This window comes from Desmodus rotundus, chromosome 12 (genome assembly GCF_022682495.2).
Source record: "Desmodus rotundus isolate HL8 chromosome 12, HLdesRot8A.1, whole genome shotgun sequence".
In the NCBI taxonomy this organism is placed as follows: domain Eukaryota; kingdom Metazoa; phylum Chordata; class Mammalia; order Chiroptera; family Phyllostomidae; genus Desmodus; species Desmodus rotundus.
In genome coordinates this window covers 61,797,736-61,818,756 of record NC_071398.1, presented here as the reverse complement: position 1 = coordinate 61,818,756, position 21,021 = coordinate 61,797,736, and the positions used below count along the sequence as shown (strand labels likewise).

Sequence of the window (21,021 nt, the reverse complement as noted above, 5' to 3'; positions counted from 1 at the left end):
AGAAATAAAGCATCTTTTCTCACGGAGAATACAGAAGCTGTTTATGAGCCGGTGGGCATTTACCAGCTAGTGGGAGAAGCAGCCATGTAAATCAATAGCTACAAAATAGTGTAATAAGAGCCCACATAGAGAACTGTGTAAGCTGGCGGGGGCGCACAGTGGAGGAAGCTCCTAACTCAGCCTGCTAGAAATTCCGGTCCTTTGTGGAAAGAGGTGGTGTGTCCACAAATAAAAACAAACTCCACCTGGGGGTACCATAAAATTATGCCCTATTCAGCCCCCTTCCTGAGCAGGCATTTACTGGGTATTACTGGATATTGATGGTTCAATGATTGTATTGAAAACTTTCCTCAAAGGCTCACCTAACCCCAGAAGGAGTTTTTAGTATCAGCATGGCTTCTTTCTTTTGCCCAAACTGACCCTGATCCTGGGCAACTTGTGGAGGAAAAGCTTCTCACCCCGAAGTCATGGGGTTGGGGGGGGAGGGGAAAGGGGCAGGCAGAAATCTTCGTGTTCATGGCCAGGACCAATCAACCTGCAGACTCGCCTTGGAAATAAACGCCAATGCCCCTTCTAGTGTTAGTTCTACGTATTTATCATTCCTGCCTTGCCTGCTTCCAGAAAGGATGGGAAGCCATTCAGAGTATAAGAACAGGGCATGACGGAATCGCTAACCCCCAGGAGCCAGGGGTTGATGGGGGGCAGACCGATGTCACCATAGCAAAGCGTGACCTCGGAGGTGGCACAGCAGCTCCCAGACTCGGGGCTGCCCAGGCAAAATCATTCCAGGGCCCCTGACAAGAGTGCCACAGAACGGGCTGGTTGATGAAGAAAAGCGACCTCTGTGATAGAACCAAACCCTCCAGAGAAATTTATCCTCAGACACTTTCTGTTAGCGACACAGCGACGGAGAGGCTCCTTGGTCCTGACGAAATGCTGAGACATACTTCAGCGGGCAGCTTTCCACGCTGTCCTTTAATAGACAGTGCGGAGAGTAAGGTTTCAGCGGGGAGCCGAAGTGTATGGTTTCACGAGGCCATTGTCTGATCGTGGACTCGATGCCGGAGCGGCACACGGAGAACGTGCCGGCAGAGGTGGCTGGCCGCTCTCCACCGGCCCCGGTCTCAATCTTCTTAGCCGATCTTCGACAACAGCTGGAGAGCAGGCAGGCGACACAGGAGCCCACTGGCCCCCAATAGCTGGCCTGGCCTGTGGAGCGAGTCTTACCCATTCAGACCCTGAAGAATTTCTGCCCCGAATGACAGTTTGGGTTTTAGCACAGCCGGTACGCCGCTGTTCTCGTGGGCTTGGTTGGAAAGAGCTGGGCTTTGAAGTCAAGTTGCACTGGTTTTGGGACCCAGCTCTGCCGTGTCGCCTGGAGCCCATCATCACTCAGTTGTCACCAAGCCTCGGTTTCCTCACCTGTGTAATGGATCTGGTAACAGCTCCCTGCCAGGTTGCTATGGTAACGGTTCCTTGCCAGGTTGCTGTGGAGTTGTGGACGATGTGTGTGAAACACTGGGCCGCCCAGAGGGCCTGGCACATGTCCACTGGCCTGCGGACAACAGCAGCTCTCATGAGGGCAACTAGGAGGGGAAGTCAACGGTGGCGTTGAAACAGGGCAGGTGACAGGAGGTGTTGCATGCAGGTCGCTACCGTGTCGTCACAGTCATTAGGCAGAAGGTAAAAAGAAGGGGGCCAGGATTTGGGCCTGTGTGTGCGCGTGGGGTCAGCAGTTTCTCTGTGCAGGATTAGCCCCTGCCCTCTGGGCGTGGGGGTTGGCAGCAGGAATGAAGTCAAAAGGGTGCAATGTGGCACTGCCCAGGAAGAGTCTAGGGGGTGGGATTGAACTGAGGCAGCTGGCAACCGACCCTTGTCTCCCTTGCCCTTAGTTCTCACTTTTTTCATTTTCTGTGACGCCTGAGGTCTCGGGCCAAGGAGGGCTTAAGAGGGTGCCACTCAATTATCCTTTACAACCCATGTCCCGAATGGCAGTGGAAATGTCCTGCCACCTGCTGGTCACTGCTGAGCATGGCACCCAGCGGGGGCACAGAAATAAGCTGTGAAGCTGGTGCCTGGAAGCTTATATTCACTGTAAGACTCATGTAGTTCGAATACCCCCTCACTTTCCAAGTGCCTAGAACCTGGAACAAATTTTAAGTTAACCGAACCCTTCTCTGGATGCTCTACTAGGGCCCGGAGACTTGAGACACACTGATGGGAGGAGGGGGACAGGTCTGGTGTCCGAGCCCCTTTACTGGCAGGATTTCCTGTTACTCAGAGTGAAGGAGCCCGGACCCCTCCCCTGCCCCTCACACTGGCTCTGAGTTTGCTGAACCCTGCAGGTCTCAGGAGTCCCTGGCTCCTTGGCCACAGCTGGACTGGTTCCAGTCACTAGGCCCTAGTAAGAAGTCCCCTGGGGACAGTGGCTCCAGCTCGGTCCCTGGAGGAAGCCATCTGATGGGCCCAGCCTTCTCCACCTGGTCTGACCTGTGCCCAAGGAGGGAGAGGTACTGGGAGAGGGGACCAAGGGCTGGCCACCTTTCTGGGCCGACCCTGGGCTCTGGGCCTTTCTAAGACTCTGCAGTTGGCCAGCAAGCCTAAAGCTCTGTAAAACTAGGAGGCTTTGGGGAAGTCGCCACAGAGCCAAGAGGAAGTGAGTAAAGTGATTTTGTGCAACTCTGCAGTCCGGGAGAGCCAGCCTCGGCACAGGCGGCCACCTTCCGCCTGCCGACATCCTGTCTGGGCAGCCACCTGCGCCAGTGGTAGGGCTCAGCGGCCCTTCCCTAGCTTCCACGCCCCACCCCCACCCCCAACACTGCCTCCTACCGCTTTTGCAGGCTGGTTGCTGGGGCTTCCCAGGCTCTTCTGAGAAGCTGCAAAGAATCAGATGAGTCTCTGGCCAACCTCTCACAAGACATTAAGCAGAACTCCAAGGTCAAGGCTGCGGCCTTGTGGTTGAATGGATGCATCAGCCCAAGGAGGCTCCTGGCCGGGGTTGGGGACAAGTGAGATCTCTCCCGAGGACTCCAATGGCCTTTCCTGTGATTCAGGCCCAGATCCTTGCCTCCTCCTTGAAGTTCAGGTTCTTCTAGAAGAACTAAAACAGACACGACCTTTCTTTTAGATGGGAACATCCCCTGAGAAATGTTTCCCTTATAATGTATTTTATCGTTAAAAAAAATCTTTTTGGCAGTTTGGTCCTATGAAAGTTTTTCTTTCTGGCCCAGGGCTCCCCCTGGGGGCCCAGCTCCACCAGTGGCCTGCTTGTACAAATGTCTGTGGGTTCTTCCCTCTCTTCCTAACTCAGAGCTGGGGCTGGACCTACTTTACACTTGTGCTTTGCCCCCGTGGTCTAGGCTGCTTCTTTCCCACACGTGAGCTCAGAACCCCCTATGGATAATAAGGCAGCATCAGCTCTGGGGACTCCAGTGCCTGCGGAAGCTTCACGTGGTTGCTCACTTGCTTGGAGTGAAGGCCGTGGCTCGGGACCTGGAGCCCCGTAGCTGGGAGTCTGGATGTGAATGCCAGCTCTGCCTCATCCTGGCTGTGCAAACCCCAGGCAAGTCGTTTAACCTCTCTGAGCCTCGGTTAGCTCAGCGGTATTGACATAAAAGAGATACTTATCTCTTTTATCAGAGAGCCTTGAATAAGAATTTGCGAGGACAATGCTGAACTCCGCAGCTGTTACAATGGAAAGTGCTTCCCCGGTTCTAGCTGCTTTATTGCTGTCGGTGCCGCTGCTGAGTGCATGCCTCTGGCTCACTGGGGGGCTTCCATTCACTTCTCTTTAATTACAGGAGCCCTACTACCGCTAGGCATTGTGTAGGGACTGGAAATGCAGAGGAGAAAAGTAGGCGTCCCTGCCCTCCAGAGCTATCGGGCTAAGCACAGCATGTTGGGGCCCAGAAGGGGGCAGTGTCTGGGACCCTTTCTTCAAGGTCTGGTTTCAGAACAGTCTCATTTTCCAGGTGGAGGCCGGGGAAGGGCCTCAATAGTGGATCCAGAGCATCAGCACAGGGGAGAGGAAGTGAGAGAGTAGCCTCAAGCCACGGGGGGATAGACATGGGGGATTGAGGTTTCTGGGGAAACCAGGCGACGGCAGGCTGCAGGGGCTGGAGACCCCTCTGCAGAGGGTCCCGCCCACCATTCCCAGGAGCCCGGCCTTCACCCTGGGGGCAACACGGAGGCTGTGGGCAGGACTCGCCCTTGGGGATGGGCTAGGAGGTTGTGGTGGTCCTGGCTGCATGAGGGGTTGAGGGAAGTTGCTTAACCAAGAGTGGCTGTGGCCTCTCCGTCCACCTTCACATACTGCCCTTTGCTGAAAAGGACAAAAGATGCTGAAGGCCCCGTCCTAGGCCAAAATGTTAAGTGACTGTGAAAGCCTCTTCTCCCACCCCCCGAAAATCACCCGCCTACCCCCTAGTAGCTATGGGCTCTGTGTACTCAGAAAATGCAAGGAAGGGCTTCCTTTGTCCTTGGGAGAAAGTCCCCAGGTCCGCACAGAGAATTCTGGAAGCAGAAATCCCAGGTGAGAAGAGGTGGCTTGGTCGGTGGCCCCGAGTGTGTCCCTGCCTCTCCTTTGTCCTGTGGGTTATTGTCTGACCAAGGGCTCTCCTGGACCACCACGCTGCTCTTGTGACCAGTGCTTGGACACAGCCCCTGGCCTTGGCTTCCCTCACTCGGCCGAGACGGGCTGTTTCCAAAAGGACTCGACTGGGCACAAAGAGAAGAAAGGAGTAAGAATCTGAAAACACAGCAGTCAGGTTTCAGCAGCAGCTGTCACCTGGGTCCTCAGGGCCTCTTCCAGTGGGCTGGCCCATGGCTGGGGCACTTCCAGTGGGCTGGCCCATGGCTGGGGCCCTGCCCCCTTTGCCCTCCCCCCCAGCTTCTGGCCCACAGCCAGGTGAGGGACACAGCCAGGCAACTTTCTAAGAGCAGGAGCTGTCCACCCTCCAGCCAGCTCTCAAGCATCAAGTGCCCACCCACGCTCAGCTCTGCCAACAGGCCCCCTCCTCTGTTGGACACCCCAGGCTGGGCCGAGAGCACACCCCTCAGGAGAGCTGCGCCTCAGCTGTACCAACCCCACAACCAGACACCTCGGTTGATCCCTCCAGCAGAGTCTTTCTGTCACAACAAGCCACCGGGTGGGAGGGTGCATTTCTTAGAGTGATTTGTCCAGACTCAAAGATGGTTAGAGAGTGAGAATGACCGTTTCCTGAGCCCGCAGCCTCTCAGAAATCACTCTGTGACTTCCTTCTCCGAAGCAGAGATAAAGAAAGCGGTTGCACTAGAGACAAGAGAGGCCACGCTGGAAGCCGGCAGAGAGAGGGGGACACAGTTAGTGCTGGAGGGTGCTGGAGCCAGGAAAAGCAGTCAGAGAGGCCTGGGGCGGGCGTTTGCTCAGGGAGACAGGGCGAGTCTTGCAGGGATGAGCAAGGTGCTCAGACAGATGTGGACCCGCCTGGGGTGCGGCGGGGATCAGTGGGTGATGAAGAAGCAGAACCGCTAACAAAGACCCTGACAGGCCCCAGCCCAGGCAGCTCTAAGCCCCAGAACAGCACTTGGTTATCACTGAATTTTATTTTTGGCTGTACATAGCTTGGTGCCTTAAGGTAAACATGACAAACTCTTAAACCCACTGTGTGGGCTTAGGTTCAACTGTTTCTCTCAATAACCCCTTTGGCCCTGGCCGGGTAGCTCATTTGGTTAGAGCGTCGTCCCAATACACCAAGGTTGTGGGTTTGATCCCTGGTCAGGGCACATAAAAGAATCAACCAATGAGTATATCAATAAGTGGAATAACAAATTGACGTCTCTCTCTCTCCTCTCTCTATCCCTCTGTTTCTCTCTCTCCCCCCCCCTTCCTCTCTGTCTTTAAAATCAACAATAAATGAAGCCCATCTGGGTGGCACTGAGAAGCAACTGAACTAGGTGGCCCTCAAATAGCAATTGCTTTTGAGGGTCTGGTTCCTGGAAGGTGAGACCAGGTGAGCAACTTCAGAGAAAGCTGCTCTGATTCCCAGCCAGAAGACACCTGTTACTGCAGGGTGGGGGTAGGGCTTGGGGCCTGAGGGGAGGAGGGAGTGCCATGTGATCACGTGTACACAGTGCGCTTTCCCTCCTTTCTGTGCGGCCCAGTCGCCCTGCTGTCCTGCTGTGCCTCACATAGATCTCACCCACGTAGTTCCCCGTGTGAGGGCGTGGTGGGGTGTGGGCTGGGAAGGGGAGGTGGAGGGGCGGCAGCCCTGATGCCTACGGGAGGTGCTGAGTTTTTGCTCCTCTGAGCAGAGAATCTCAGCTTGTCGCTTTGGCAAAAATCTTTGATACAAAGGCTGGGTTCCAGCTGTGCCCACAAAAAGTAGGTGCTTTATAAACAACAGAAATTTATTTCTCACCGTTCCAGAGGTTCCGAAGTTCAAGATCGAGGCACAGGTGGAATCCGTGTCTGATGAGGACCCACTTCGTGGTTCATGGTTGGTGGGAGGGGCGGGGGAACTCTGTGGGGTCTCTTATAAGGACACTAATCCCATTGTGAGGGCTCCATCCTTATGACTTGATCTCCCAAAGGCCCCACCTCCGAATACTATCATCTTGAGATTTCTGTTATGAATTTGGAGGCTCACACACAGTCGGTCTCTATGCTACATGCACCAGGAAGAGTAAATTCTGGCTATGGTGAGGGGCTGGCCAGCAAAGTCTATTTCTTGTCCCTCCACGTCTCTGTTTCCCTCTTTGTCTTGGGAATTTTTGCTAAGCCAGCAGAAAGCCAGACCATTACGCCAGTGTGTCGCCTGCACTCCCAGCTCCTCTCCCGCCCTGTGATGTGCTGGCATCCGGTCCAAGTGAAGGAATGCTGAGCCTCCTCCTTGCCTCTCACACCCCCTCCTCTGCTCTTTCCACCTTCTCGCTGAGCGATCCTGGCTCTGTGCTTCCTCTTGGCTCATCTCACTTCCTGAAACACCCCTGAAGAGCGTTGCTTATCTTGATGGCGCTTCATTAGCCCTCGGGGACAGGGGAAGGCGGAGTCCTTGAGCGCATCTGTCTGGGGAACTAAGCGCCACAGCTCTTTCAGATTCAGCCCACGGAGACCTGTCCTCCAGGCTCTCGGGAACCTGGGATGTGTGGCCGGCAGAGGGGCCAGAACTGATTGCCCTGTGATGGGCTATCTCTAAGGAGAGGGGCCGTCAGAGAGCACGCCCAGCAGAGACGAGAAGGAATGGGTGAGCTGTGAGTTTGAGGCGGCCACTGCTGCACCTGGACCTCCAGCAAGACCGGGCACTCACTGGCCCACACGGGTCCTATTTGAGTGCCTGTCACCTGGGGAGGCTCCTCGGGGAAACCAAGATGGCTGTGAACAGCACCGACTCGTTGGTCAGAATTTCCTACATCACCGCGGAGGCTGTCATCGGGCTCTGCGCCATAGTGGGCAACATGCTGGTCATCTGGGTGGTCAAGCTGAACCCCAGCCTGCATACCACGACCTTCTATTTCATCGTCTCTCTCGCCCTGGCGGACATCGCCGTTGGGGTGCTGGTCATGCCTTTGGCTGTGGTCATCAGCCTGGGCATCACCGTTCACTTCTACGGCTGCCTTCTCATGACCTGCCTGCTGCTGGTCTTCACGCACGCCTCCATCCTGTTCTTGCTGGCCATTGCTGTGGACCGATACCTGCGGGTCAAGCTCACGGTCAGGTAACCTGCGCAAAGAGGGGTGGTGTGGGGCCGTGAGAGGGGTGCCTGGGAAATGGGGCTACAAAGTCCAGACCCCAGACTTTTGGAGTGAAAACAAATCCAAATTGGCCTCTTGAAAGAGGCTCTTTTCGCCATTTACTGTGTGAGGGGTTTAGCAATGATGAGCTGTGAGACTCAGGAACTAGAAACAAGGAACCCTCCTGCTCCCCCAAATGGCTAAGGGAGTGTCTGCTCTATCAGCCAGAGGAGCTAATGGTGATAAAAGCCTGATGCAACTTTAATGAGTAAAAAATGCTCTTGACTTTCAGAAATGATAGACTCCTACTAGATGAGATAAAGAACAGACAGATAAGAATAAGAGGAGATAAACTTGCACTTCTGTTCTCTGCAAATATAGGTTATTTTAAAGTTGTTTTCACTTTGATTCCCCTTCCACGTCCAGGAGACCCAAACAGTTCTCCCTTGCACAAAATAATAATGCTCTTGCCCGTGACCAAGTGAACAGAACGGATGGCCAAATGGAGAAATCCAATTCCCCAGGTGTCCTGACTACATCGGTCTCACGTTTCTCCTCTCTTCTCTTGGGGAAAGAGCTAGAGGGGAACTTTTGATACAAACAAGCCTGAGTTCCAATCCCAGATCTTGAAATCTGATCTTGGGCACGTGACAACTTTCTCTGCCCCAGTTCCTCATCTCTGCATAGCGGTTGGCGTGCTCTGGACCCAGCCTTACCCCTTCGCAGTCTGAGCTTCACCACTGCTGGCCTGCACAAGTTACTTGTCCGACTCCCTTCTCTCACCTCTGAAATGGGGACAACAATCGCACCTTCCTCCATGTAGCAAGTGAACACATGCGAGACTCTTAGAAAAAAAGGCCCGGCACACAGTCTGTGCTCAAGAAAACTATACCATTTAGTTTCACTATTGTCCTCAGTGAAATGGAGGTTATCCTAAAAAATGTCTCCGGTTTATGGTGAGTTTTCTGCTTGCAGTCTGGAGAACATTGTCAGGAAGGGTGATTGAAGGAGAAATGGTGACTCTCCCTGGATGAGGCTTTGATGGTCCTGGAAGCATTTCAACATGACCTTCCCGACACCATGGCTTCCTGTCACTCACAGACCAAGTGTGGGTGTCAGTGCAAGAGCAGAAGCAGGGCATTCAAGGGGGAAAGGGGTGTGGGGGAGGCAGAGTACAATTAAAGGACACTGGTACCAACAAACAAACACTACACTGGAAACAGTGCAGGCAACGTGCTTTGAGATCATTCCCACCAGGGAGGCGGTCCCGCCGACCTCCCAGGAAGTGAAGAATTCTCGGGGTAGAAATGGACTTGTGAGTAGAGCGTGCAAGTACCCGAGTCTAGGTGACCTCCTGATCCCTTACAGGTCGTACCTCTTTAGAAAGGTCCCCCAGAGAAGTTTATGGATTTTCCCTGAATGATCGTCTGCTCATCTTGTCTTCACATCCAGCAGACTTTTGTGGAAATGGTCACGGAACACCAACATTCTCCCCCCTCCCCTTACCAGCTCTCTCCCCCCCCATCCCTTAGCAAATGCTGCGAACTCACCCACTCTCTTCCATTCCAACAGATACAGGAGGGTCACCACGCAAAGAAGAATATGGTGTGCCCTGGGCCTCTGCTGGCTGCTCTCATTCCTGGTGGGGTTGACCCCCATGTTTGGCTGGAACAAGAAAACGTCCTCAGGGTCGCCCGGAAATGTGACCTTGCTTCCTTGCAAATTCCTCGCCGTCATGAAGATGGACTACATGGTCTACTTCAGCTTCTTCACCTGGATTTTTATCCCCCTCGTGGCCATGTGCACCATCTATATTGACATCTTCTGTGTCATCCGCAACCGACTCAACCAGAGCTCTTCAAGCTCCAAAGAGACAGGTGCATTTTACGGGCGGGAGTTCAAGACAGCTAAGTCTCTGTTTCTGGTTCTCTTTCTGTTTGTTTTGTCCTGGCTGCCTTTATCCATCATCAACTGTGTCATCCACTTCAAGGGGGAGGTGGTACCAGAAGTGGTGGTGAACTTGGGCATCCTGCTGTCCCACGCGAACTCCATGATGAACCCTATCATCTACGCTTTCAAAATAAAAAAGTTCAAGGAGACCTACTTCGTGATCCTCAAAGCCTGTGTGACCTGCCAGCCCTCTGAATCCCTGGACTCAGATGTTGAACAGATTTCTTAGTAGTTATCCATGAAAGACCACGGCCTCGCTGGTCTTCAGACTCAACATCCATGCGCACTCTTTAGGCCCAATGCACCTGGGCCGAGGGCTTTCACATCCTTGATTCTTTCCGCGGGTGTGAGGGGCATTTGGCCGGCTATCTCCAGGTATATACCTCTTCTACTACCCTCTTCCTCAAATTTGATTTCTCTGTTTTGTCTCGCCTCTCTAACTCAATTTTCTGATGTCCAACTTGAGGAGGATGCTGTATTGTTAATATTGCCTGCGTTCCTCCTTCTCAGACAGAAGTCACAGAATCCAAAGGATTCCTCATCGACTTAACCAAAGGCCCCATTCAGGCTGCACACCTGTGTGATGGTGACGCAGTCCCACTCCACAGTGGAACTAAGCAGAGAAGTTGGCTCTCAGCAGAGGCCTGGGAGATGGTGGGAACAGAAGGAGGGGACTCAGTTGAAGGGGGTACTTAAACTACCGAATTCGTGTGTAAATGTATTTGAGTAAATAAAAGATGACAGCCACCTTCTGTGTAGCTCTTTGATGAGGGTCAGGGTCACTTGGGGCTCGAAGCCTGCTGGCCATCTGGAGCCACATGGCGTGTTCATCTGTGTGAATCCTGGCCACCTCGCCCTTTGCTTCAAAACACTCTGCTCCTTTTTTACCTGGGCTGATCAGAGCACTTGCCAACTTTACGGTCCATTCATTGATGGAGGGAGAAAGCATGATTCTCCCTCTTGAGTGAAGTCCTAGTATCAGCTCTGATGTTTCATGGTGAGAGGGGTAGCGGGGGCGGGGCAACAAGAGACGCTGCATAATTACTCTACGGGGAGTATTTTCTGTGGACTAAGTACTTTGCATACATTATCTTTTTCGGTCTTGATCATCTTTGAGGTAGGTATCACCGGTATTACTATTTACATTTTGCAGACAAAAGAACTGAGGCACAGAGGCGTCAGGTAATTTTTCTAGAGTCACACAATTAACAAGTAGGAGAATTGGGATTTAAACTCACCTCTGCCTTATGAGAGAACCCCAGCTTCTCACCACCTGTTCTCAGACATGAAGAGGGACTTGGAACTTTTCCAAAGTCCAAACTCTCAAGTTCACCTAATGTACATTTAGCAGATTCATAGGGTCAAGCTACTGTTTATACACCCTAGGACTGCTGGTGGGGGGGGGTTCCTCTTAGTTACTAGTGTTGGTCTCTCATTAATTGGGACACTAGGCAGGCATAGAGTTTAAGTCACATCACCCAAGCACGGAGTGTGGCTTTGGAGATTCAAGGTGGCACTGAAATGAATAAAACCATGAATTCGTAGCCAGTCCTCAAAGTTTGTCCTAACCCCTCTCTGAAGCGGGAGTCTGGTAACCCTGTTCATCCGGTTAACATCTCAGGGGAGGGTCCTTGTCCCCCTCCTGTCACCCCAGGAAGAGCCAACACTATCTGGGAGGTTTGAGCGCATCACCCCACCGAGCCACCCACCCACCCACTTCCTGGCATCACTCACAATCACATCTTGGGGGCAGAAGATGAACACAGCCCCCCAGTTCCTGCGGGTCCCTGGGAGTGGGGGGTGGCTTTATTCCTGACACACTCCCTTCAACATTGGGGGGATGTTTTTCCTTAAGAATTCCACGCACTCTCTGGCTTTTTTCTTAGTGGTATTCCCTTATTCGAGTCAAGGCTTGCATCCTAGTTAATTTTTGTGTTTAGTTAAAATGTCCCTCCAGGACCAGGCCCTGGGTCCACTCTGGGGCTGCCGGTGACCCTGGCCCACTGTTCTGCCCAGGGGGCAACCTGAGGGAAGTTCTGGTTAGTTCTCAGTTTCTGGTGATCTTCACACAAGCTTCTTAATTTACAATCTCGAACTTCGTTGCTATAGCAACACTCAGCACCGGCCCTTTTTGGAAACTTGATTTAAAGGGATCATTTCCCTGAGAACAAATCAGCAGTCTGTCCTGGGTCATCAGATGTCACCCTAAGAGCTGTAGCCCCTGAGGTTCAGAAACGCACTGTTTTCTTCTCTCCTCTTCTCCTCTCCTCTCTTCTTTTCCTCGTGGAGTTGATTTTTTTTTTTTTTTTTTTTGGTCAAATGCACATCTCCTGAGCTAAGGTGCTCCACCCATCCAGAAGAAGCCCTTAAAGTGAAAATGTCCTTTGGGGTGAACTCAGAAAAGATGAACCAAGAATCATGCGTGAGGAGCTTGGGTAGAAGTGGTGAGTTACACCCAGGTTTCAGGTTGAGAGATAACGTCACGGGGTTTTCCTGAATCTTATCTCCTGGCTAGCTCCCCTCTGCGCAACAGCAAAGGGGAGCTGTTGGGCTTTATTCTAAAGGGAGAGAGTGAAATGACCACCCTGCCAAAACCGAGGTTGCTTCCTCTGCCCACGCATGGTTTCACTGGAACAAAGATAGATGTTAAGTAGCTGGGTGTATTTATCCAATTTTAAAAAAACCAAGTCAACTATGGATAAAGACTAAATGAGAAAAGCAAAGGCTATCTGTTCCGAGTTTACTGCAGCCAGTGAGTCAGTCGCCGTCCCTTGAGTCCGGGCGGAGATTCCAAGGCAGGCAGGGGAGTGGGGACGCTCTGTGTTGGGAGACAGGGAGGCTTCAGGGTACCACACTGGGGCTGATGTCCTGGGGCGGCTGCTGGCGGGCTAACTACAGGGGGGCCTCCTGTGTGCTTGGTTAGCGGGGCCATTTGACTTTCTCCGGTCGGTCCCAAGTTGGAAGCTGGACAAGAATGAGGGAAGCTGTCTGTTATCATCAAGCCCTGGCAGCTGGGGGCTAGTTGTTTATAGGGGTGCTGTTTGGTGGTCTGGGCTACTGGTAGAGAGGATGGCCCGACTTCCTGCCAGTCTGACTCCTAGCGGGCCGGCGCCCTGGGCCTCTTCTGTAGATAAGGGACTGGTTTCCTTGGCTGCCTGTGGGCCTGCTCACATGCTGCCGTTGCAGGATACGTCTGCTCCCGACAGCTTCGTGGTCCACCCCTACCTAACCCCGCCCCAGTGAGGCCACGCGTTCACTCTGGAGTCAGGGAGGTTAGGAGTCTCCTTATGAGCTTCCTCACAGCTAAAGAGGAATTGGGGAATCGTGGTGGATGGGCCACACAGATGGCCTCTGGGGACACTGGAACGTCAGCAGGGCAAGGCACAGCTGCACGCACGCGTGTGTGCTTCTGGTAGTGTGTGTGGTGTGTGGGGGCAGGGCTTTGTGTCTTAACCGGGATGGGAATCTCCGTTCCTGTTTGGAGTCTGCCAGGAAGCCAGAATTTTCCCAGTTGCTCCACTTGATTCTGTAGTTTGTTTCCATGAACGGTGTCTCTCCGATGAGGTGCCCATGCAGTGCACAGCCTGGACAACGTACGTGGTCACACGGCCTGGATTAACTGGTCGTTCCCTTGTCCCTGGTTTCTCCCTACAGGGCAAAACCGTATTAAGCTCAAAGATATCTGTTTCCCTTAAACAGACCCAGGATTCCTGAGACCCCTGGATACAACTTGCCCTTCCAGTTGAAGGCTGGTTTCCATCCAGTCATGGGGTTCTTCATTCTGCTCTCCTTGACTGTCTTTTCAGGTAAGACATGGGGAAGGACATCGTCAGCTCTCCCAACTGCCCAGAGGCCTGCATTTCCTTCCCCTCCCCTACTTGGTAGTTCGGACCGTGGAAGGAGCAGGATGGGGAAATAAAAGGAGGCAAAAATAGATCTTGTCCAAAATAGTTGTTCTTAGCTCTGATTAGAGGGCAGTGGGGAATTACAAACCCTCGGCCTAAATGAGGGCTTTGTATTTTCTCTTTTAGTTGAGGTTCCTCTTATCCCCTTACAAATGTGTGTGCAGATATATTAGGGTGGGTCTTTCCTATTTCTGCCCCTCGCTGACTCCGAAGATGAGGCCGGGCCGGCCCTGGCTCCGCTGCCCTCCAGCTGCGTGGACTTGGAGAATTGCTACATGTCCCCGGCTCAGCGTCCCCACCTGTAAACTGAGCACCGCACCATCTTCCTCATGAGGCTGGTGTGAGGACAAAAGATCATACGTTATCAATCGCCATCAAGGACAAGAGCCTGCTTTGTAGGATGGTCCCACTCGCCGTGAGCTACATTGGGGACAACATTTGAGGGGAGCCTGGCCCACATCTGGAGGCTGAGACATGGAGGGGCTGCTGCCCCCATCTCTTCTCCTCAGTTGGTCACTTCTCCAGCCACGGTCAAGCTGGATGTGGTTCGCATGACTTCCTCGTTGTGCAATATCCTGTGGTGACAGGGGTGCTCACACTGGTCTTGCAGGCAGGAAATAAGAAGTTCTTGGTCCCTAAGGACAGAGCCTGCCTCCCTCTGTTTTCAGCCCCATGCAGCCAGCAGACACCCTGAACCTTTCCGCTTTCATTTTCAGTGTCCAAAGTGGAGGGGTGCTGGGGGCAGAGATCTACAAACAGTAGGCCTCAGGCTCCTTAAGCCTCCCGCATAGCCACGGTGGGAGGCCTCCTCAGTTCTTGCAGAGGGGGTCCACATTTTATGCACCTTTCACCCGGGGAAAAAGAAGACTCCTCCAGGGCTGCTGTGTTGATTGGCTGGGCCAGCTGTGACAGTCACCACAGACTGGGCGGCTTAGACCAGAGAAATGTATTTCCGTACAGTTCTGGAGTCTAGAAGTTCAAGATCAAGGTTTCGGTGGGTTTGGCTTCTCCCGAGGCCCCTCTCCTTGGTTTGCAGAGGGGCACCTTCTCCCTGTGTCCCCGCATGGTCGTTCCCTCTGCCATGGGTCCTAATCTCCTTTTTGATAAGGACAAAGGTCATGGTGGACTAGGGCCCATTCTCACAACTCCATTTCAACTGAATTGCCTCCGTGAAGTCCCTGCCTCTACATACGGTCACATTCTGCAGTACTGGGGGTAGCATTTCAACATATGAATTTTAGAGCGTGCTTCTTAGCCCATAAACGGGTGCCGCCCCAAACAGGCGAGGATCAGCCTCCCACGCTTTAATTACCTTTCCTCCGGGAGGGCAGGAGCTGCAATGCGTTTAAAAGAAAACTGGTGTTTTCAAGCATGTGTGTGTGTTTTTTAATGAATTTATTGGGGTGACATTAGTTCATAAAATCATACAGGTTTCAGGTGTACCATTCTATAATGCATCATCTGTACACCATATTGTGTGTTCACCACCGCAAGCCAAGTCTCCTGCCATCACAGTTTATCCCCCTTCACCCTCTCCCGCCTCTCTGTGCATGTGTCTTCTGGCAGAAGCCATGGTCATGGACAACAAGGTCAAGGAAAGCTTCGTGCTGGACACAGCGTCTGCTGTCTGCAGCTATGACGCCCACTACAAGGACCACCCCAAGTACTGGTGCCGAGGCTACTTCCGGGACTACTGCCACATCATCGCCTTCACACCCAACAGCACCGGCCGTGTGGCCCTGAGGGACACGGGGAACCAGCTCATTGTCACTGTGTCCTGCCTGACCAGGGAGGACGCGGGCTGGTACTGGTGTGGCATCCAGCGGGATTTTGCCAGGGATGACATGGACTTCACCGAGCTGGTTGTGAGTGATAGCAGAGGAGCCTATGCCAGCGACTTCTGGCCTGTGAAGGGTAAGGGGAGCACCAGGGGTCTCCTTGGGGGTACCCCACAGTGGTGGCTGTTCATTGGGAAATGCCCTCTGAAGCCCGTGGGCACCAGCTCAGGTCCCTCCAAGGTTGTCTGCTCTCTCCTCCACTCCAGAGTATGGTGGCTGCTGGTGGTGCCGGGGGTTAGCTTGGACTTGGGGGAGAGGTGGGTGCCCAGACCCTGGGGTGCTCCTGGCACCTGGGGAGGCCCGTGGGGCAGGCAGTGTGAGAGCTTTGTGCTGCTGGTCAGGAAAGGTGTTGAAGTTGGAATGGAGTCCCTGTGCTCCGTGGCCGGCCTGGCAGGTCTAGAATCTTGAAGACTGGTTTCTTGAGAGGTGATTGCGGCAGCAAAATGTGACCCAGGCACCTGGATGAGTACCCCCAAAACTGCCCACTTAGACAATTTCGTAACTCACAGGGACAAATATCCCGGTCAAACTGGTCAGCACCTGTCCTGTTTGAAGGCCTGCAGTTTATACCAGGGACTGCTGGTGGGTGTCGGGAGGTGGGGGAGTCCACCTATGCCAGTTTCTTGCTCCAGAGCCAGAGCGAAGCCAAGGGTCTCCAGAGGCTCACAGAATTCGTCTGTCAAATGCCAGAACCTTCTTACACCAGGCGGCCTGTCTCTCAGGCAGAGAGCTTATGGAAAGCGCTGGGCTTTTCCTTTTTTTCTCTGATGGCCCCTCATCGTTTCCATTTCTAGAAGGGGTGTCTGTCTACCATGACCCGGAGCACCAGGCCAGCAGGAAAACAAGCCAGAGGACTGAGGGGAGCCATGGCCAGGCTCCTCCTGGTGCTGGAAAGAGCCTTGAGCACACTCGAGCAGTGGGTCCCGTGTTCCGCAGGCACCTCGCTGCATGCGTGGCATCCTCCGCACCTGCGGCATTCCTGCTTCGTGCGGTTCTGCTTTTTGTCACGGTGCAGCTGTAGGCTCAGGATGAGAGAGGTCCCATCTACATGTGCTCCTTAGTTTAAACGAAACACAGACCCCCCACCTGACCTTGGCAATGTGGGTGCTCATGATGGAACTCTTCCCACTGGGTTTTGGTAGCTATCAGAAGCACGAGGTGGCAATTGTGCCCCCTATTGACCAGCTCCGTAAGGACAGGACTGGCCCTCCCAAGCCTCTGGTGTCCCCTCCCAGAGCCTTCAGCCTGGGGCTCTCTCGCCAGGGGCTGCTTCAGGGCTGCCCAGGGCTTTCATGCCCAGCTGCAAAGGTGCCCCCTCCACTTGGAGCAAGGAGCCCAGTCAGGGGCAGAGGGCGTGTCTCAGCAAGCAGAGTGGGGGCTGGATTTCAGCCCCCACTTGTTCCCTCGGCTGTCACCTCTGTGTGGGGACACACTGCTGTCCTTGGTGTCTCTGCCTGCATCACCTAGCATCACCCATTCTCTGCGGATTGGGGAATGACAGACAGAGGTGCAGAGATTAGAGGCAAAGGGTGGGCCTGGGAATGAGCCTTGCTCGACTCTCAACAAATCCTTTCTGGTGCATTCCCATCAGGGAACAAGAGCAGAAGCTGCAGGGCTCCCAGAGTTGTGCACAAGGCTGATCACTCCAGGTGAGCGGTAACCTAGGAGACAAACCCATGGGCGGGGCGTGAGGGGGCAACCGCCCAACAAGACCTCTGGCCTGCACCTGCCACTCTAAGCTGCGTGTGTCCTCCACTGCAGCTTGGTCTCTTCAACATGACCAGTTGGTTTCTTTCAAAAGGATATAGTGGAGGGATCTTGGTCAAAGCAGCAGAACTGCCCTGTCCCTGTTTTCATGAGAAAGGAGAGTTCATCATAAGGAGAGAGCACCGTCCAGTAAATGCAAGGGCGGGCGAGTGGCCGGGGCCCTCCGAGACCGCCAGGGGCATCGGCAGGGCTTTACCTGTGCCGCCTATCTGCTGCTGTGGCACGTTCGCCCCTCCCCGGTACTGCCCTTTATGCTGCTTCTTTTTTTTTTTTTTTTTGCCCTGGGAGAAGATAGATACCCATACCTAACTGCTGAGCTCATGTCCACCCTTCAAAGGCTTAGCCGGTCTGAGACTGGATTGTCTACTCCAGGTCCCAGGTTTGTTTCCGAGGAAGGGGCTCAGCCCCACGCAGTCCGACACCCGCCCCGGGTCCAGTGAAGTATGCTCTGGACGGTGGGGGCCAGGAGCTGGCTGGGGGCCGGGATGGGGCAGAGGGGCTGATCTCAGACTAGGGGATCCTGCGTCAAGAGCCAAAGGTGGTTTCTTCCAAGGGACACAAAACTGTCTGTGGTTCCTTCCAGGATGTCCATCCTCATCTTCTGTGTACTGGTCACAGTGGTGGGGATCATCTCTATAATCAGTCATCTGTTCCAAAGGAGGAGAAGTCAGAGAGCCAGGAGAGGTGAGCAGCGGCTGGGGGAGGGGACGGGAATGGAAAGGGATCGAGGAGCAGCTTTCCAGTGAGTGAGAGTGACCCTCCTCTTGTTGGCTGGACCCTGGGATCCAACACAGCCAGCCAGCAGCCTGGAGAGACTCTGCCTCACAGTGACCGAGGCACTGTGAGAGGGGACAGAGAGGGCCTTGTCCTAGGATCCTTCCTAAGCAGAGGGCTGTGCAGAGGAGGGAGGAGGGAGGCCCAAGACAGCCATGCCCGCTCCGTGTCTGCAGGGCGCCTGTCTCCCGCACGCACACTTTGGGAGGCAGCCCTACTCCTTGACTGAAACGTTTTGTTCACCTGGAGGGACTAGAAGCCAAGCCTCCCCACAACGGAGCTTCTGGGGCCCCTGGGGGAGCAGACAGAGAAAGGTCACCCTGAGAAGGGTCAGCAGGGGAAGAGGAGATGCCTGAGGGCCGCGACCCTAGTCCCAGGCCCTGGGAGGCTCGGCCTTCAAGCTGTGTGCCTTCTCCTGCCTTTGGGCGATTACAGGTAAAGGCCTGAGTAGAAGCCAGAAAACCAGCCAAGCTTCTCCTGTGATCCCCACACCTCTGGTAGGTTTGCTCCCTGGCTCTTCTGCCCTGAGCTCTGTGCCCCACACTACCTGACCTGGAGGGCTCCCCCTCCCAAACAGAGAACAGGTGCTTCCTTCAGGGGGGCCAGTGAGGATCTGTCCACCTTTCCTTTGGGGCGGCATCCAAGAAACCAAAGCCCCCAAGGCCACCACATGGGGATTCTGCGAGCATCTCAAGTACACGCAGGGTAGAAAGAACACCAGACGCAAATACCACTGTTTGGCCAGTAGTTTTTCTTTCTTTCTTTTAAATGCTCAGAAGTCGCAGAAATACTTGAGCGATGGAGAGACTGTAGGTATAATTACAAAAGAGACTCCAGCCCCCTCTGGCTATGAAAATGTAGAAAAACAACATTTCAGAGAATGGGAGAAACAGACCTAGAGACTCTTGTTAATGAAACAGCCAGAAAAATCTGAACCTCCAAGCTAAGGTGGACAGGTCTCATGCTTTCCCTGTGACAATCTGGCCCTGTGGCCACAGCGGGAGCCCTGAGAAACAAGAGTCCTGGCTCCCCCAGCGTTCCTGGTCTTTTGTCCTGTAAGAGCTTGGGGAACCATACAGGTGACAAAGCAACATCTTTCTCTGTTTTGCCCATGGGGACACAATCGTAGTCCAGGTTTTTGCAAAAACCATCATCACTGAAAACATGACCTTTTTAACGGCATGGGCGACTGTTTTACTTCTCTGGCCTGCTTTCTTCTTCCATCCTTGAGGACCCCGTTCTCACACGCCCCAGGGTTTTTATTCATACCTTCAATTCCTTCGTTCAATAGGCAGGGGCCACGCTAGGTGCTGGGGCTGCAAAGATGAGCGAAGGAAATAGCCTGTGTCTCCATGGAGCTCATAGTACCGAGAGGGTGGGAGACAGGCTACCACACGCACATGCACACGTACACACACACGCACACGCACACACGCACAGTAAAATTGTCAACCAGAGTGAGTAAAGGAGAGACACGAGGACATGGTGGCACAGGACCCCAACCCTACGCCATTTTAGCAAGGAGTAGCACAGCCTGTTGGCGCGTGACCCGCTTCCTCCTGCTCGGGCAGTGGAAGCGTGGCAGCCTGAACCCAGGTCGCGTCTGGCTTTGGCAGTTATGGGTTCTGACAGAGCCCCATAGCATTCGTACCCCAGAGCCTGGGCACCAAGCATTCCTACTGACCGCCCGACCGGCTCTGATTTCGGCCCTGAAAACAAACGTTGGTGTTCAGTGCCCAGGAAGCCCTGGCGAGAGAGGTGGCGGGTTGGGCTGCAGGAAGGCTCCGCAGGGGTAGGCGCTAGATCTCAACTCCATGTTTCCTTTTTGTTTCTGATGAAGTAAACGACTCTTTGAAGCCCCTCCGTGCATGTCCTGGCCCCACAGGAAGTGGCTCAAACTGGACAGATGTGACTTGAAGATTTCTTTTATTTAGTTTATAAGCAAAGTGAGGCTCCAGTAGAATCACCGTGACGACCGGCTCACAACCGCAGCTAGGTAAGAACTGTGGTAGTCAGAGTGGCTACACCAGGCCGCGCCTGAGCAAGGCCAGTCGGAGAACACACGAGGCGGGAAGAATCTCGGCCAGGGGGCCCTGGAAACCACTTGCATTTCATTTGTGAGCCAATAAATTTCTAACTGGTGTTGAATGAACTCCAAAGTATGACTAACTTCTCCCGGGACATCACTGGAAAAGTATTTCTGGAGAAGTTTCTTTTTAAAGTATACTATTCCAATTTACTCCTGAATTGGTATTAGGGGCTGCCTACCCAAAGCAAGGGGGACAGGCTAGACCATGCCTCTCAGACTCTCTCAGGGAAAGGCCGTCCTTGGGGGAACCCGCCACCAGACTGAATGGATGCTGCTTTTGATCAACGAGAAACCGAAGTGCGAACACTTAAATGAAAAGTTCATTCAAATCAGGGAACACAAATCAAGAGCGAGGCGTCAGCCGCTGGGCATGCAAGTGATGTGGTATTGTCATTAACACCCGAAGTACCAAAGCTCCTGGCTCCCACTGCATGTCTCCCTCCCCTCGGTCCCCAAGTAGCCCCTCCCCTGCCATTTCAGGGGGTGCCGGCAGTCTCAGTGCTCAGGACGCTCACGTGGCCCTTTGGCCCAAGCAGGGCTGCGACAGGGAGCGCGGTGCTGCCTGCATCCTGCCCACACCCAGCGCGTGTAGGTCCGGGCTATCAGGAAGCCCTCCGTGAACACAGGTCCTGCAGCGTCCGCACACAAGAACCCCCCTCGGTGTAGGTGGGGAGTGCACAGCTAGTCAACAGTGTAATGGGACGGGGAGGGAGTGTGGACCTCAACCTGCTCCCGCATCTTCCACGTGTCCATACAGCCAGTCCCCCTTCCTCCCAGAATCTCAGCTCAAACGTCACAGGTGCCCTCTTATCCCGTAGCCACAAAACACCCCCAATCCCTTGCCTTGGGCCATGCACTGAGCTACACAGAGGAGCCACCAGCCCACGGGCTCCGCAATAGCAATCAAGTCTGGGCTCCGTTAGGACCTCCTGCAACCCCAGGCAAGAGAACAGACAACCATCTTCCCGGACTGACACACGAAGCCTTC

General features: G+C 53.9%; 1 protein-coding gene across 1 annotated transcript; it reads left to right on the top strand.

The window, feature by feature from the left end:
* Nucleotides 1-6,846: 6,846 nt before the first annotated feature.
* LOC112314065 (transmembrane domain-containing protein TMIGD3-like) lies at nt 6,847-19,856 on the top strand. The gene is given in 7 exon segments (XM_024570676.3): nt 6,847-7,694; nt 13,360-13,466; nt 15,132-15,469; nt 16,976-17,052; nt 17,754-17,854; nt 19,785-19,810; nt 19,812-19,856. Coding segments are annotated over 7 exon segments (1,041 nt in total). The 5' UTR covers nt 6,847-7,347.
* Nucleotides 19,857-21,021: the final 1,165 nt, after the last annotated feature.